Below are 15,318 nucleotides of genomic sequence, written 5' to 3' on the forward strand. Positions count from 1 at the left end.
TATTAGGCAAAACTATGAAAAACTATAATATTAAGAAATATAACATGCAATAAATATACAATTCTTTAATTGAACAATGGTAGATGTTATATATATGTAGAAACTAGCTAATTTTCATGTCGTTTCTAAATATACCATTGATTGTGATCAATGCATATTTTACTATATTGCCTAACTTTAGCTTCAAAGCAATCTTATTGAATTGGTACTTCCGCGCTCTAAAATTATGTATATAATGTTTTACTGTAAGCCTAAAAAGTTGATACAAATTGAAATTTACGTAATATGTAAAACTGTTGAGTGGATACGCAGCCGCCAAAAAGGCAAAAGGAATTGCAAAATGAGCAAATTGGTAACATAGGCAATATATATGATTATAAATAATAAATTGTGTATAAATGCTATGTATATGATTTATTTATTATGAATGGAGATTGGTTTCCATTTTAAAAATGTTATATTGCAATACCCATCCAATTTGAAAGAAAGGGGACGTTAAAACTATGAATTTAAATTCAACAGTCATTTCCTCCGATAACAGATTTTGGATATTATTATCGATAGTCACACAACCAGCTGACGCTGGTAATAACATTATTCTGTTAATCAAACATTTTATGTGTTCAGCTGCTTTAACATAATTCTGTTGATTGTTTTTGTTTTTTTGTTTTTTGTCAGAAAACAATCTGATTTTGCCGGCTTTAAAGCTTTCAAATGCATGGTGTACACTACTTTACGAAGACTTTGATCGTGCCACGTGTTACTGCATTTATTGCTGCCAGTTGCATTCAGCGTACCAGCCATTTAAGAACATCTGCGGGGCGCATGGCCTCACCGCCAAAAATCGCCAAAACGACAACCGAACTTTCGGCGGACATAATAGCACAGCTTGGAAAGCCACCCAGGATGCGTGAGAATCCCGCATTCAAGAAGGTCGACAGTGAGGAGTTCCATAGCATATTTACGCCGGAACTGAAGGCTCTGGTGGCCCTTTTCAAGAAATACAACTATGAGCTGCGCATTGCAGGCGGCGCTGTGCGGGACATACTGATGAACATTAAGCCGAAGGACATTGATTTTGCCACAACCGCGACACCGGACCAGATGAAGGAAATGTTTACCAAGGAGGAGGTGCGCATGATCAACGCCAAAGGCGAGAAGCATGGCACAATCACGCCGCGCATCCACAACAAAGAGAACTTCGAAGTGACCACATTGCGCATAGATGTGCGCACAGACGGACGTCATGCGGATGTGGTGTTCACCACCGACTGGCAATTGGATGCAAATCGCCGCGACCTGACCATCAACTCCATGTTCCTAGGCTTTGACGGCACAGTCTATGATTACTTCTATGGCTACGATGATGTGCAGCAGCGTCGCGTGGTGTTTGTGGGTGATGCCGATGTGCGCATCAAGGAGGATTATTTGCGCATACTGCGCTACTTTCGCTTCTATGGACGCATATCAGCGGATGCCCAATCACACGACAAGCCCACCCTGGCTGCTATAAAGGCGAATGCAGCTGGCCTATCACGAATTAGTGGGGAGCGCATTTGGGCAGAGCTGCAGAAGATTGTCGTAGGCAACTTCGGTCTCGAGCTAATGCTGGAAATGCATAATTGTGACCTGCTGGAGCAATGTGGTCTGCCAACACAGCCAAATATAGCCGAATTTAAGCGTCTCTGCGGCGACCTGAAACGCTTTGAGCAGCCACATTATCCGATACTGTATTTGACGGCTCTGCTGCACACCGTCGAGCAGGCTATGAAGCTTCACGAGCGCCTAAAGCTGTCTGCTTACGAGCGTGATTTGGCGCTGTTTATTACGCAGCAGCGGCAGCGGGTAACTATAATAAAAACTAAATAAATGGGTTTAATGTTCACAGTATTTCATTTTCAGGTAGACTCCGATTATAATACCCTGCGCGACTATCAGAAACTGTGCCTGCAGCCGTATGCCAAACGCGATTATGTTGAGCAGCTGCTGAAATATGCCAACAAGTTGGAGCTATACAATCAACTCAAGGCCTGGCAGACGCCCAACCTTCCGATCAACGGCAACACGCTCAAGGGTTACGGCTTGGTGGGTAAACGAATGGGCCTCGTTTTATCCGAGTTGCGCCTGCTCTGGGCGGACAGCGATTTTACGCTGACATCAGAACAGCTTCTGGAGAGCCTGCCCGCCATATTGGAGCGATTGCAGTCACCGCCCGGGTCGCCCAATAAAAAGCAACGCACGCAGTAAATACTATTTCTTATTAACTTTTTTTTATGATAAAACCAAAAACTGTTGATAGAGACTAGACTTTGCTAAAGATCTGTATGGGACGCTTGAAGCCTGCTTTGCAGTGCTCTGGCATGCCCATTAGTTCCATGCTGGCAAAGCCCACCTCCGGACTAAGTAAATAGGCTGTAAACTGTTCTGGCTTGAAATGAATGGCATTGTAGTTCTCTCGTATGTTATCCTGCAAACAGAGAGAGAGAGAGAGAAATTTTAGAAGGAACACATCAGGTCCTGTTGTGGTCCACTCACCGTAAGCTTCTTGCGTCGCTTATAGGTGTCAAATGACTGGGGCTCCAGTATCAGCTTGCCTCCGGGACGAAGCTGCAGGTACATGCGTCGGAATGCCTGCTTCAAACCTGCATCACAAAAGTTCAGGTGTATCCATTTGGTGACGGATAGGCATAGGATTATGTCGTATTGTGGACGCTCTATCTCGAGCAGGACATCGTCGGCCAGCACATAATTACCATGCACAAATTTCACATTGTATGGAAACCTGCCGGCAGCATTCGCTGCCGAAACATTGCTGGCACGTTTGAGTAGGTTCACGGCCATCTGAGCCTCGTGTGTGAGAAAGCGATCTATGTCCAGCCCAACAAGACTCTTGACTTCGAATTTCTTGGCTATCTCTAAGGACAAATGACCCGAATTGCAGCCAATGTCGAGCAATTGCTTTCCGCGAAACAACTCCGGCTGCGTGGCCAGCACATCCAAGCGTATGTCATGGAAGTCCTTGTCCAGTATACGCTTCCCATAGTAGTGTCTATAGTTTCCAAACATGAACGTTTCATGTTTATTGTGTTTGGGCTTCTTGTCCAGTCCAGCTACGTTTTTATTGTCCAGCTGAATTCGCTTCTTGGGACTCTGTGCGGGTGGTCGCTGTGCCGCCAATTTTTTGTTTGTGCCCTCAGTCACATGTGGGTCCGCTCCTTGAGCGGCGCTGCTGGTCTCGAGCCCATTTTGTTTCAGCCTTTTGATCTTTTCAGCGTTGTCTTCAATCTCGACACTTGCTGAGCGCTTATAAGCAAAGTGTTCCTTTTTGTTTTCAGGTACAATCGTGTTGTTATTGTTTTCCACTTCCATATTTAAACGTTTTAAAACGTTTAAACTCCGATCACCGCAAAATAAACAAAATATTTAGCGGGATGACCGGATTCTGCTTAGAGCAGTGTTGTAAGTTACCAGAAATGTATATTTTGCACAGCTGTTCTGCGATTCTGTTAACTGTGTTTCTGTTAAATGTTATTATCTGGTGGAGTATTTCTGTTAAGTGTTAACACGATAACCGACTGTCTAATGAGTTTGCCGGCCTAACGCTCGTTTAAAAGATAGGCGGGAAAAAGAAAAACATCAATAGCAAAAGATAAATATTATCTTAAATATTAATAGATAAGTGGCTAATTTAATACAAATTTAACATAAGCGTGCTTACTCTACATTTTGCAATATGCAAATTATCAACCCCCATTTCTCACAAAAAAATTATTCAAGGCACATTCATCAATTTATAGCGGCTGGGATTATTGCATATTGATTTTATTGAGCGCGCAATGTTTCAGTGTTCCCATCCTGCTACCTTGCCTGCTGCAACTGTTCTGAGTTGTTGGCGGTTAATAGAATTCGCACAATTTGCATAACAAAGCAAGGCTAATGGAAGAATAATACATGTGCGTATTGGCAGTTCCGTTTGCTATTGTCAGAAATTTCCGTTAAACGTTTCGACGACTATTTGAAACGCGAAACCGCTAAACCGAACGAACGTGTGCCGTGCTCGTTGACCCCTTTGTGGAAGGGACAGACACCGGGAACAGCCAAATAGCTTGTATAACAAATTATGGCAATCATGTTACGAAGCATTGTTTTTGGGTGTGTGTGGACCAGCGGTCAGTTGAAGTGTTTGCAGGGGTTGAATTTGAATGAGTGACCGTCGCGTGTCAAAAATTTCCAAATACAGATTCTAAGGGTTCGGATGAGCGTAGGTGCATAGCGAATAGCTGTTTGAGTACAGCCTCTTATAAGTACGATTCTTAAAAAGTAAATGTTTTAATAATATTTGGGTGCTCCTTTGTGAGGCAATATCATGAGTCTTAACTTTGAAATAGTCTTCATTATTTGCATGTTAAATTTATGATTCAATATTCCTTCGCATTTACCCAAACAAACGCCTCGAAAATTACTCATAAAACTCTCCAAACACATAGGTCCGAAGTGCTCATTAAGCGGCAAGAGATAAATTTTAGAAAATAAATGATGAAATTAAAAAAAAAGTGTATAAAAAGAAACATGCTGCACAAGACATTTCCCGGTAAAAACCTCATACAACGTGCAAGGAATAAAATTTGAATAAAATTTCATTTCATAAGGCACGTCAGGGGGTTGGGCGTTGGACCTAGACCTGGACCATGGACCACGAATTGTGGACCAAATGTGCGCAATTGGAAACCAGTTCTTATTTTTTTTTTTTTATTATTATTTTATTTTGCCTTTTGTCGACAAAAGGATGCAACGTCTATTAGAACTTCAAATGACTTGTAGTTGTAGCTGCGCTGCAGCTTCCGCACGTCCACACAGCGCTGATGGATGGGTCACACACACACACACACATAGGGACATAGGGACATGCATCATGCGGCATATGAAATTCAAAACCCGTTTACCATTTGCCCAAAAGCTGCGCAGCGTCCGGCGTTTAATCTGCTGCACATGCGCGGCACAACAGCAGCCCGACTGAAATTAGAAAGGATTTGTTTGGTCAAATCCTTTGGCTGCCATCAAATTTGAATATACACAACCCTAAAGGGGCGGCGCAGCTAACAAGCACGGCCAAAGTTGACAACATGACGAGCAAGCACTGCCGCTGCTGCTGCTGCTGCCCAGGGGTCGATTCTGGCCATGGTCCATATTCAGGTCCATCGTCTCGCCGGCTCACGTGTAATTCAATCGGGGGGTAGCAAAAGGGTTGCAGTTGTAACTTTATAATTTTGGGTCAGCGTGTTGTTCTCTACTCCCATAATATGCATACAAATCTAGCATCAAATTATTTTGAACTGAGGTTACCCTTCCCAAGCTGCTGGGCTCTTCTATTTGTTATTGTTTTTGTTGTTGTAGCGAAAAACCAACGGCCACGTACAGTGGATAAGTAAAAAGTCTGTGCGGATTTTACATTTGTTATACCCTATGCTCATTTTCATATGGTAAAATGGGTATAATGTTTTTATGGAAAAGTATGCATCAAGCTAAATGAAGCAATAGCATAAATTTTATTTATATTCCAGCCATGTCCATCTGTCCATTCCTCGCATTATAATAGGAAAGTTTATTTAACTGAATGTGTAGCTTCTAGTAAAGTCAGCCGAGATGTCAAGGATATTTCACTTTTTTCACAACTTATCGTTCCTCCTGAAATTGGAAAAACTCTAAACTTCTGAATGTGAATATCATAAAGATCGCACAATAAACGCGGAATCAATCACGAAGCTACAATGATTTAAACGCGAGCTTGCCGCTAGGCTTAGGGTATCTCTTAGTCGGGCAACCTCGGCTAGCTCACCTTTACTTGCATTTTCGTTGCTTTTGATGATTTGATATTTTATAATTAAATTTTGATGGATGAATATTGTATAGAAATATATGAATATAAAATTACAAAATTTACGCTTAACTTTTAGTTTCTGAATATGCTAAATAGTAAAAATAAATTAAACTATATAGAAAAGTTTTTTTATTAAAAGTGTATTTAATTTTTTAGTCAGAATGCGACATTGTATAAAATCTTTAAGCTCAGTTCCAATTGAGAAAGCTGTAAGAATATTAGTAAAAAACTTTATTGATTTTTTTGTAGTCATGTTGATTGAAGTTTTAGTTTAAGTTTAAATTATTTAGGCTATAGACTTTAACAAATTATAGCATATGTCAACGAAGAGGACAAATTTAAGACACATTTTGAATTTAATATAATTTTCTTGGCCTGGATTATAAAGGATTATTGAAAAGCAAAGAAGGAGAGTCATTTGGTTCAGAGTCTGGGGCAAAACGTTTGCTGCCCTTGGCTCATTAATCTGCATGACTATTGGCACTCAGAGGCCATAAATTTGGGCTTAATGCGACATTGACCCACAAAACCAGGCCAAGGCCGAGGCCAGAGGCCTTGCTAAGCCGCAGTCTGTGCGTGCACGGGTGAATGCAATTCCCAGTTCAAGCTGGCATAACAGAAAGACAAAAGGAAACCCCAAGACGATCTCTGAACCAACCCCGCGCTGGGTCAATGAAAAATCGCTTCAGTTTTGAGGCAAAAATCATTAAATTCGTCACAAAAAAAAAAAAAAAAACTAGAAAAAACAAAATAACCAAAAGGGAAAAATGAAAGAAAAATGAAAAATGCTTAAGCAAGGGTTGCCAAAGGCCGTCAAGGCATCAAGGAGCAGCCGTTTTTTATTGTTTGCGTTTCACCTCTGTGCGTAATTTACTGTGAACCCGATCAGGATGAAGAACACGGATTGAGAATCCAGCATCGAGAATTGAAGATGATGACTATCTGTGCTGCCTACTGTCGGGGTTGCTGTGTCTGCAAAAGTGACATCATAAGACGTGACACATTTGAACCCGGGCCGCGCAGCATCAAGGACCTTTCGCTCTTGCAATTTTATTTGCACCCTTTGATACCTGGCTGAGTTTTCGTTTTCGGTTATTTGATCGCTCATAAATTTCTCAACGCACACGATTGTAATCCTTGCCGGCGATTTTCGCACTGTGGGAATTTTTCCATTTCCTTGCAATATTTGCGGAAACTCGCTCGCTCGCTGATCGATGGCTGTATAGGGTTTCAATAAGAAAAGAAATGGGTTGACGGCGCTTTTCCTACCGCTGCGACTGCAACTTTTCTCTCGCGGAAAATGCGAGTGTTTTTTTCGTTTCTCTACTTTTGGAAATTTGATATGCCACATAAGTATGCCAAAAGCTTAACTGCTTAATTATGGGCTCAAGTCAACTGGTCAGAAAATTTTCACACAATTTGTTGTGAAAACTCGTTTATCTAAATCGCTTTATGACCACAACACGGAGTTGCGCCCATTTATGCTGCCGCTTTTTTTTCAGGAAAAGTGGAAAATAATTTTCATTGTGTGTTTTGCATTTATGTTAATGTACTTTGTTGCTGTTGTTGTTTGGGTGACGCGTGTCCAGCCAAGTTAACCCCTTAAGTGACCCAAGTGACCAACGAGTTATCCGGCATTGTTATTGTTGTGTGTTGTTGTTGTTGTTGCTTTTGCTGTCTGCAACATCCTCCGGCGGTGGCACGTGCTGCTGTTTAAGCAGTTGCCAGTGGTCAATTGGTCAGTCGCGTTGTGATTTTCAGAGATGCTGCCAAATGAGTCTCATCTCCGCCTCCCTTCTCTCTTTTCCTATTCCAGCTCCTTAAAACTGTTGGAAGTGCGATGTGTTTAGCCTTTATCAACCCTTTTTCTGTTGTCAGCTTTTTATTTTCATTTGAAAATTGTGATTTGAAATTTACAAAAAAATAAATGCTACATTTTTTGGCAAAGGTTTTGCCTGTGCCACGGCCAACATTGGGAAAGGGGTAGCTGCGCAGCCAAAGGACAAAGGATCATAAAGCTGATGCCGATGCCGATGCCGATGCTGTGCGCCGCTGTCGCTTGTGACAGCGTGTTCAATTGTTTAGGACACACATAAAAGCGTTGCGTGTACCCAACAATATTTCGCTGACCTTCGTCTCGTTGCCCGCACAATTTTTTGCCAAGCGAGAGAGAGAGAGAGAGAGGAAGAGATAGCGAATTGGCTGGAAAAGAGAGAATTGTGCGCTCTTAAAATCATTTATGGGCAAACATATAAAAATGGCCGAAGTTTTTCGAGTCACGTTTGCAAAAACACAAAAGTATTTTACTTTTATTTTTTTTTTTTATTTCAAATGAATTTTGGCCATGCTTTGTCTATAAGCAAGTATTTCATGATCTGAGGTTCTGCAAATTTGTGGCCTTGGTCAACATATTAATGATCTCTGTGCTGGCAATTGACAAAATGCACTCAAGCACTGGAAAGGTGTGTAAAGATTTCAGTAAATTTCGAACGGATGGAAAGCTACAACTTTTAAGTAAACGCATTTAAGGATCTGACTGTTTACTCTTATATATATTTTTTTACTGGTTTCGCGGTGCGCAAGCACACGGCCATCATTTGATCCTTGAAGTTGAAGAAAATTCTATACAGACTGCAGAACTTGGAATTGGCAAACTCAAAGATCTCAGGCGTGCACCTTGGCGTTCTTTGACTGCACCAAAGTGCATGTCCTTGCCAACAGCTTCACAATAAGAATTCAGTCAGTTTGTGCATGGAATTGGGCTGCAAAATGTTGCCAACATTAGTCAGCTCAATTGCAGCCTTGGTGCTTTAGCTCCTTGGGTACATTTGACTTGGACAGCAAATCGCAGTAAACAAGACTAAGCTTATCCTACTTGCCCATATCCTTGAAATGCTCAACGTTCTTATTGGTCAGCAGATTCCAAATGTGGGAGATGTAATTATAAAAGTTTCAAATACTTTGAATGTAATGTGGGTATTCAGATTATCATATTTTTGCTTTCTTTATATTAAACAAGTTCCCAGGCATTTGATTTAATTACAAAATAGATTTTAGCATTTAGCATTTTTGCCAGTTTCCCACATTAGCAAAAACTTTCATTCGAAGTTCATTTCTCACACTGATTTCGATCAGCTGGTATGCAAAAAAAAAATAAATGAATAAAAAACATAATAAAGATAATATTATTCACAGAACGTAAGAATGGGCAACTGCCAAATGGAAATGCATAAATTTTCCGCGTTTTCCACTAGCTTGCAATTTGGCCAGACATAAATGTAACCCAAATGATTATGCAAAACCGAAGTCTTCTGGGAAATTTGCATAATATTGGCATTTTCAATTAAGCGGGTGTCCTGAAAAGGTCCTGGCTCGGCCCGCCGAAAGGGATGTGCAACTCTCTGGGGCTTGTCGCATTTTTGACTTGTGCCAATGTTATGCAAATTTGTTGCTTCCCTGCGATCCGATTTCGACTTGAACTTCTACTTCGCGCCAGGAATAGAGCCTGTGCCCCTGCCCCTGCTCCTGCTTCTGCTCCTGCTCCAGCCCCTTGATTCGATTTTGATGTTTTGTTGTTTGGCATTAACCGTGTTAAATGTTAATTTTCCTCAAGTGCCAATAGTCGGGCTAAGACACAGTCCTCAGGCAGGCATTTGTGTGTTTTCGGGTTACTTAATTGATTCCCATTATATATTCATGTATTTCAATTTATTGATGTTTGTGTGAAGTTGATTGGAATTGTGCAAATACTGGAGAACGGGACTGAGTATTTTGATTAAGACCTTAATCTGGATTAGAATATGTTCGTATTTGGCTTGTGTCTAGAGACAGAACTATGCTTTGAATAAACAACAATTTTGTACAAATTTATCGGACGTCTATGAAATATAAATATATATCCATAGTTCCTGCTTCTCACTTGATTTCGCTTAAATAAAATTGAGGTCTAGAACCAGACCGATCCGACCCTAGTTGATGTAGCCATGTATTGAAAGTAGATTTTGTATAGTTTCGTCTTACCGTTGCTCAAAATTCATATATCATATAGTAGGTTCTTGTATGGACAACTTTTTTGTTTATCAAGATATCTTGATCAAACCCGGCTTTTATTAGTTAAACAATGCTGCTCACATTTGAGCCAAATCTTATAAAGATTGTACTACTATAGTATATAATATACTTACCTCTATAGGAAGAACCAAAGGAACAATGAGCTCTTACCTAGATATAGTATCAAATCTTCGATATACTGAAGATATCCTTATTTTCTCTTTTTTTATTTTATTAACAAAAATTCAGTATTCCGGCCATATTCTGGCATTTGGTATGATTAGAGTTATGTGTCTTTGTGACTTCGTTTGCTTTAAAAAGCTTTAAAATGCTTTTCTTCAAGTTTTTCTCACATAAATATTTGCCCATGCCATTTCTATACCCTTATCCATACAAACGTTTTCCGTTCCAATTTCCACAATCTCGTATCGCAATTTTCTCAAGCCGATTCTCGGCCAAAGCATTTCAGCGGATAAAAGGAAATGAAAGGAAAAAGTGCAACCCTTTAGCAAATAACTGTGCAGGCAAATCATCAATTTATTAATTTCCCAAGCTAGTTGTGTTTATGCAATTTGCAATATCAAATGTCAGGAATATAGCAACAGAGTTCTGCCAGTGGAAACAAAAAGGATTACGCGTCAGGCCAATGAATTTCGATGCAGTTGTTGAACGGAAATTGCGAAAGGCTGTGCAATCCTTTTGCTCAGACAGGCAGAAAACCGTAAAACACTTTTTGCATACCCTTAAGAAGAAAATTGCATATGTGCAACCCTTTGGTGCCGGCAGGACCAGAAGCTGGCTAAAGGATAAGGCGAGACGAGACGAGGCGAGGCGAGACGGTTTTCACATAAATCTCGCAATGCCAAATTTTTGCTGCAGCTGACGTCATTAAGACGGCATTTGTCATTGAATTCCGTTAAAGGATTTGCAGCAAAATTGTATCCTTTTTTGATGGTTTTCCTTTTGCAGGAAATCTGAAACTTTTTATAGCAAAAACAACCCCTTAATAAATGTTCGATGGCTTGGCGCTAAGAAAGTGCCCAAGAAAGTTGTCCACGGGATCATCAATCAAGCAGGGGCTTAGCTCACATTACAAGCTGTGAACACTTTTCATTTGGTTTTTATGAAAATATATTTTCACTTTTTTTTAGGTATTTACTCTGCCACCCCTAAGCCGGGCAAAACAGCTAGCGAAATGACCAGCGTAACTTGACCTCCTGGCCAGGAGGCTGTCAACATACTTATGGCTGGCCAAGTCCTTGCATATATAATCCTATTAATTGCTTTATTAGCAAACGGAAACCGATGCGAATATTTTATAAACAGCTCAATAAATTTGTGTGTGAAAATGTGAGAAATTTTGCCAAGAACAGATTCAAGAAGAGACCCATCCACCCTGTAGACAATCCAGACGGCCAGCTGATCAACGGCCCCATCCTCAGCCATATCATCGTCATCATCATCATCAATATCATTTAACCTAATGGACCCTGACCTTGGCCGGCTGCACTAAGCTGTGGCAAAAGTGTCCTTATGCTCGACTGCCTCGCATTGCGTTCTTTCCTATTTTTCTTTCATTTCCGTTGAGGCGAAATTGCAAGCCCTATAATAGGGGTTGGGTTGCTGAAATCTTTTTTTTCTGAACCACGCTGCTATGCTCTTCTGCAATTTTTCTGCTTGAATGTCCAAACAAATATAAATCAAACTTGCCAGAGACAATGTGCTGGGAATACTTGCGGAATCGCATCCTCAAATGTTTGCTTAGGCGGCAAGTTTCCCGAAACAGACCAAAATTTGTACTGTCAATCAAATGCCCCAAAACTAACTTCAATTTATATTAAAATTGATTTGCTCGTTTTTCACAAAACAGACAACTAACTGCTGCAAAAACTTTTGGCCAACAGCAAAAACCCTATTTAATTGCCGTATAACGTGGCTCTCGCTTGACAGGACCTCGACGTCCCAATTTGACACTCAATTTGCATAAATTGTGCAAGTCATTAGGAAACAGCTGGTGGCCAGGACATTGACATTGAGGCGGAGGCACGAGGACAGAACACGCATTGATTACGTCTTAACGAGTTGTGTTGACAGTTTCAGGTCAAGCCTTGCGTAGAATATTTAATAAATATTTAAGGTTGAAATGAAAAAGTGAGGCACAAATCTTCAATATGTTTGCTAATTCAGTTTATATTTTTGATAGAACAAAGTTATAATAAATATTTATTTAGTTTTGATCTGATAGAGAAATAATGGAATATTAATATTGAAACAAATAAGAAAGCTGCTTATGTAGCCAGATTTAAAGCTAGCTACCTAGCAGGACGGAGTAATTGCCATATAAATAAACAAAATATATTGCCTATTATATATACATATGTATATCAATCAAACTCTTTGACTGACCGACTAATTGGAGGCTAAGGAAGGTATCTGTACCTTATGTGATGCATGTGCTTGATTGAAAAATTCCACTCGCAACTGTGAAAAGTTTGCGTTCATACTCCATTTATATGCTTCTACCAGGAATCTATGAAGCTCCTTTAAAAAAAAAACAAACAAACACAAATTATTTAAATTATCGCTATGTATACTTTTCTTTAATTGATCAAAAACTTGATATACCATCAATTCGGTTTTACTATCTTTGGAATCTGTCTAGCTGTGGAAATGGGACAAGAAGTTAGTTGCTATAAAATTTGCAGAAAGAAAACATAGCCCGAATAAACCCAGCTACATTCGAAGCTGCCCGAGACTAGCTTTTGTCTTCTGTTTTAATTCAAGATTTTCCATCAATGGCGCTTTTATTTGGCGGATCTTCAGTATGTGTACATCATATATCCCACCGTCTAGTTTTGACAAAAATTCAAGCAAGCTGAAATCCAAATTGTATAAAAAAAAAGAAAACACAGCGCTTCGATCATGATATCCTGTTGTATAGGATCGTTGTGTCGGCGTTGTGCGCCTCATTGCGCAACTGCCAAAACTGCGTCGAAGATTTTTCCACAGAAAAAAAAAGAAATTCGTATAGAAAATGCTCAAAAATAAAAAATGAAATAAAAGAGGAAACCAATCCACCCTCAATTGGAAGCCAAACTCCTAACAAGATGTGTGCCAACCGTCTATTTGTCTAAGCATGCGGCGTAATCCTTTTTGTAAGGACACGCTTGTGTGTGTGTGCGTAGCTGAAAGGATTGCGTTGTAAGAGAGTAAGAATTAAGGACAAATGTCTCGGCAATGCGCGTATCTCCGGCTGGCACGCAATTTGCAGGCAAAGGATCTCGACAGACGCTCCGAAATGGCAGCTGAAGATGATCAACAGAAACGAGAGAGAAAAAAAAGAAAGAAGAAAGGATGCCAAGGATGGGGCGCCGTGTTGTGCTGCTGTTTGTTGTGACGTTGTAATAAGATTATAATTTCATATTTTTCTCTACGTTTTTCGTGCGTTAAAGTTGCAGCCGAGTTCAGGGAACTTTGCTAGCTGACCCCATGCAGTGAAAGGATATTTGCCAAGGGTTGCGAAAAACGGGCATTAGAAGTTTCTCCAATTGCAACCCTTTCGATGTTCAATCAGTTTCCTTCCTTTATCAGCCTCGATGGCTTCTCAAATTCCAGCGCATTTTAGCAACATTTTGCCCAAAAAAGGAAAGGATAAATATTTGCAGGATACCTAGGCAAAAGTATCTTATAACACTGCACGATATCATTTATTTTAATATTGTCATTAGTTTTGCGGCACAACCCTACAAAAAAAAAAAAAAAGAAACTTTAATTATTTGTGTTGCAAAATCTACAAGAAACTCGTGAGAAAATTGCTGCGATCGTAACTTGAGTCCTCACTAATGATTATTTTGGGCAGCCTTGAGGAACTCATAAGGATCATCAATCAAATTGGACACTCGCTGAAAAGGCAAATATTTATGATAAATTATTTGGCCAAGTTTTTTTTTTTCGTTTTGCGTTTGTTTTCGCTGAAAAGCGTGAAAATTGTCAGAGAAATGTCTACAATTGCTTCTTCAATTAATTTTCTTAGCCTGGCAGCGAAATGTGCAAAAGTTCATTAAATCGAACCAAAAATCAGCTGCCAATCTTTCCAAAAAAAATAACGTCTACTTTCTTACAACCCTTATGTGGGTTATAGCATTAATAAAGCATAATGTAAATTTTTGCCGAAAGGACCTGATGCCCAAAACGCATTTAACAAATGTTTGCATAATTTTGGCACAGGCGACTTTTAAGGGAGGTGCCAGCCAGCCCAAGACCCAGCCAGCCAGCATATCCTGCAACAGCCAGTTTTATGCAAATCGACCTGTGACGGAGGAGGAGGAGGGTTACCTAGTTTACCTCATCGAACAGCGCACGCGCGCCATGTGGAATGGAAATATATGCAAATCAGCTGAGGAAATGAATGGAAAAGCAATGCAAAAGGAAATCCCTTGCCGAGCAAATCGATTGGCGAGGGGCGGAAGTCGAACTGCAGCCATCGATTGATTTCGTATGCCGAGCAGTGGATGGGAGTGGGACAGGGAAAGGGATTGCTCTGCTGGTTTGTCACTTGGTTGGCGAATTGAGATTGAAGTGGATTTACCAATTGTTGCCATAATTGAGTGACATGGATAAGAGAAAGGCCAAGCGGCCGGGCAAAGCTACGATCTGCATGCATCTACCCAGCTATTGATTACAAAAAAGGTTCCACGGAAAATGGCAACTGAGCAACGAAGCAACTGACGGAAATCTGCATGAAAATGCGCACAAAAGCCCAAACATAGAATAGAGTCCCGATCCCGAATCGCTTTGTCGACTATAACTACGAGTAGAATCCAATCCAGCCCTGTTTTATTTCTGTTACTGTTTCTGTTTCTGTCTGTGATTTTATTTTAGTAGAATGCAAATTTGCATATGAGTATTTCATATTCAGTTACAAATGTTTCCATTTTGTGTTTTGGCTTTTGTCTGCCAATGCGAGCATTGATTGCTACTCGTCCTTGTTCCTGCTCTCTCCTAGAGCTATGGAAAGTCAATAGCAGTGTTATGTTTAATTTCGCAGGATAACAATCGCTTTGCTCATGGAGCGACAATTATTATTTCTGGCTCTACAAATGTGTAACTCTTGCCATCAGGATAGAGAAGGAATTAGCATTACATTGGGGAATCCTTTGGCAGGCAAATTGGATGACACGTTTCAATTAGCTGAAGCCAACTGCGAGAGTGGAGAGTGAAGGGCACGTCTCAAATATAAATATAAAAGCCCACACAAAGCGATCCGAGTTATGGTTTTATGGGAATTTAATTGATGGTAACGCTGGTCTTAGTTGAGTGTATCAGGAGTATAGAGAGTGTGTATATCTGCGATGCAATCAACGTGAGAAAATCCTTGGGAACACTTGGAA

General features: G+C 40.3%; 2 protein-coding genes across 2 annotated transcripts; one reads left to right on the plus strand and one right to left on the minus strand.

Annotated features, from left to right (window-relative positions):
- The first annotated feature begins 634 nt into the window (after positions 1 to 634).
- LOC6629647 (CCA tRNA nucleotidyltransferase 1, mitochondrial) lies at positions 635 to 11,116 on the plus strand. Its single transcript, XM_002053521.4, has 3 exons — positions 635 to 1,845; positions 1,903 to 2,243; positions 11,080 to 11,116. Exons 1-3 carry the CDS (start codon positions 715 to 717, stop codon positions 11,099 to 11,101), a joined length of 1,494 nt encoding a protein of 497 aa, XP_002053557.2. The 5' UTR covers positions 635 to 714; the 3' UTR covers positions 11,102 to 11,116.
- LOC6629646 (probable RNA methyltransferase CG1239) lies at positions 2,249 to 3,459 on the minus strand. Its single transcript, XM_002053520.4, has 2 exons — positions 2,536 to 3,459; positions 2,249 to 2,467 (listed from the first exon to the last, which is right to left on the minus strand). Exons 1-2 carry the CDS (start codon positions 3,367 to 3,369, stop codon positions 2,303 to 2,305), a joined length of 999 nt encoding a protein of 332 aa, XP_002053556.1. The 5' UTR covers positions 3,370 to 3,459; the 3' UTR covers positions 2,249 to 2,302.
- Positions 11,117 to 15,318: the final 4,202 nt, after the last annotated feature.

Source organism: Drosophila virilis, chromosome 2, assembly GCF_030788295.1.
Source record: "Drosophila virilis strain 15010-1051.87 chromosome 2, Dvir_AGI_RSII-ME, whole genome shotgun sequence".
Classification (NCBI taxonomy): domain Eukaryota; kingdom Metazoa; phylum Arthropoda; class Insecta; order Diptera; family Drosophilidae; genus Drosophila; species Drosophila virilis.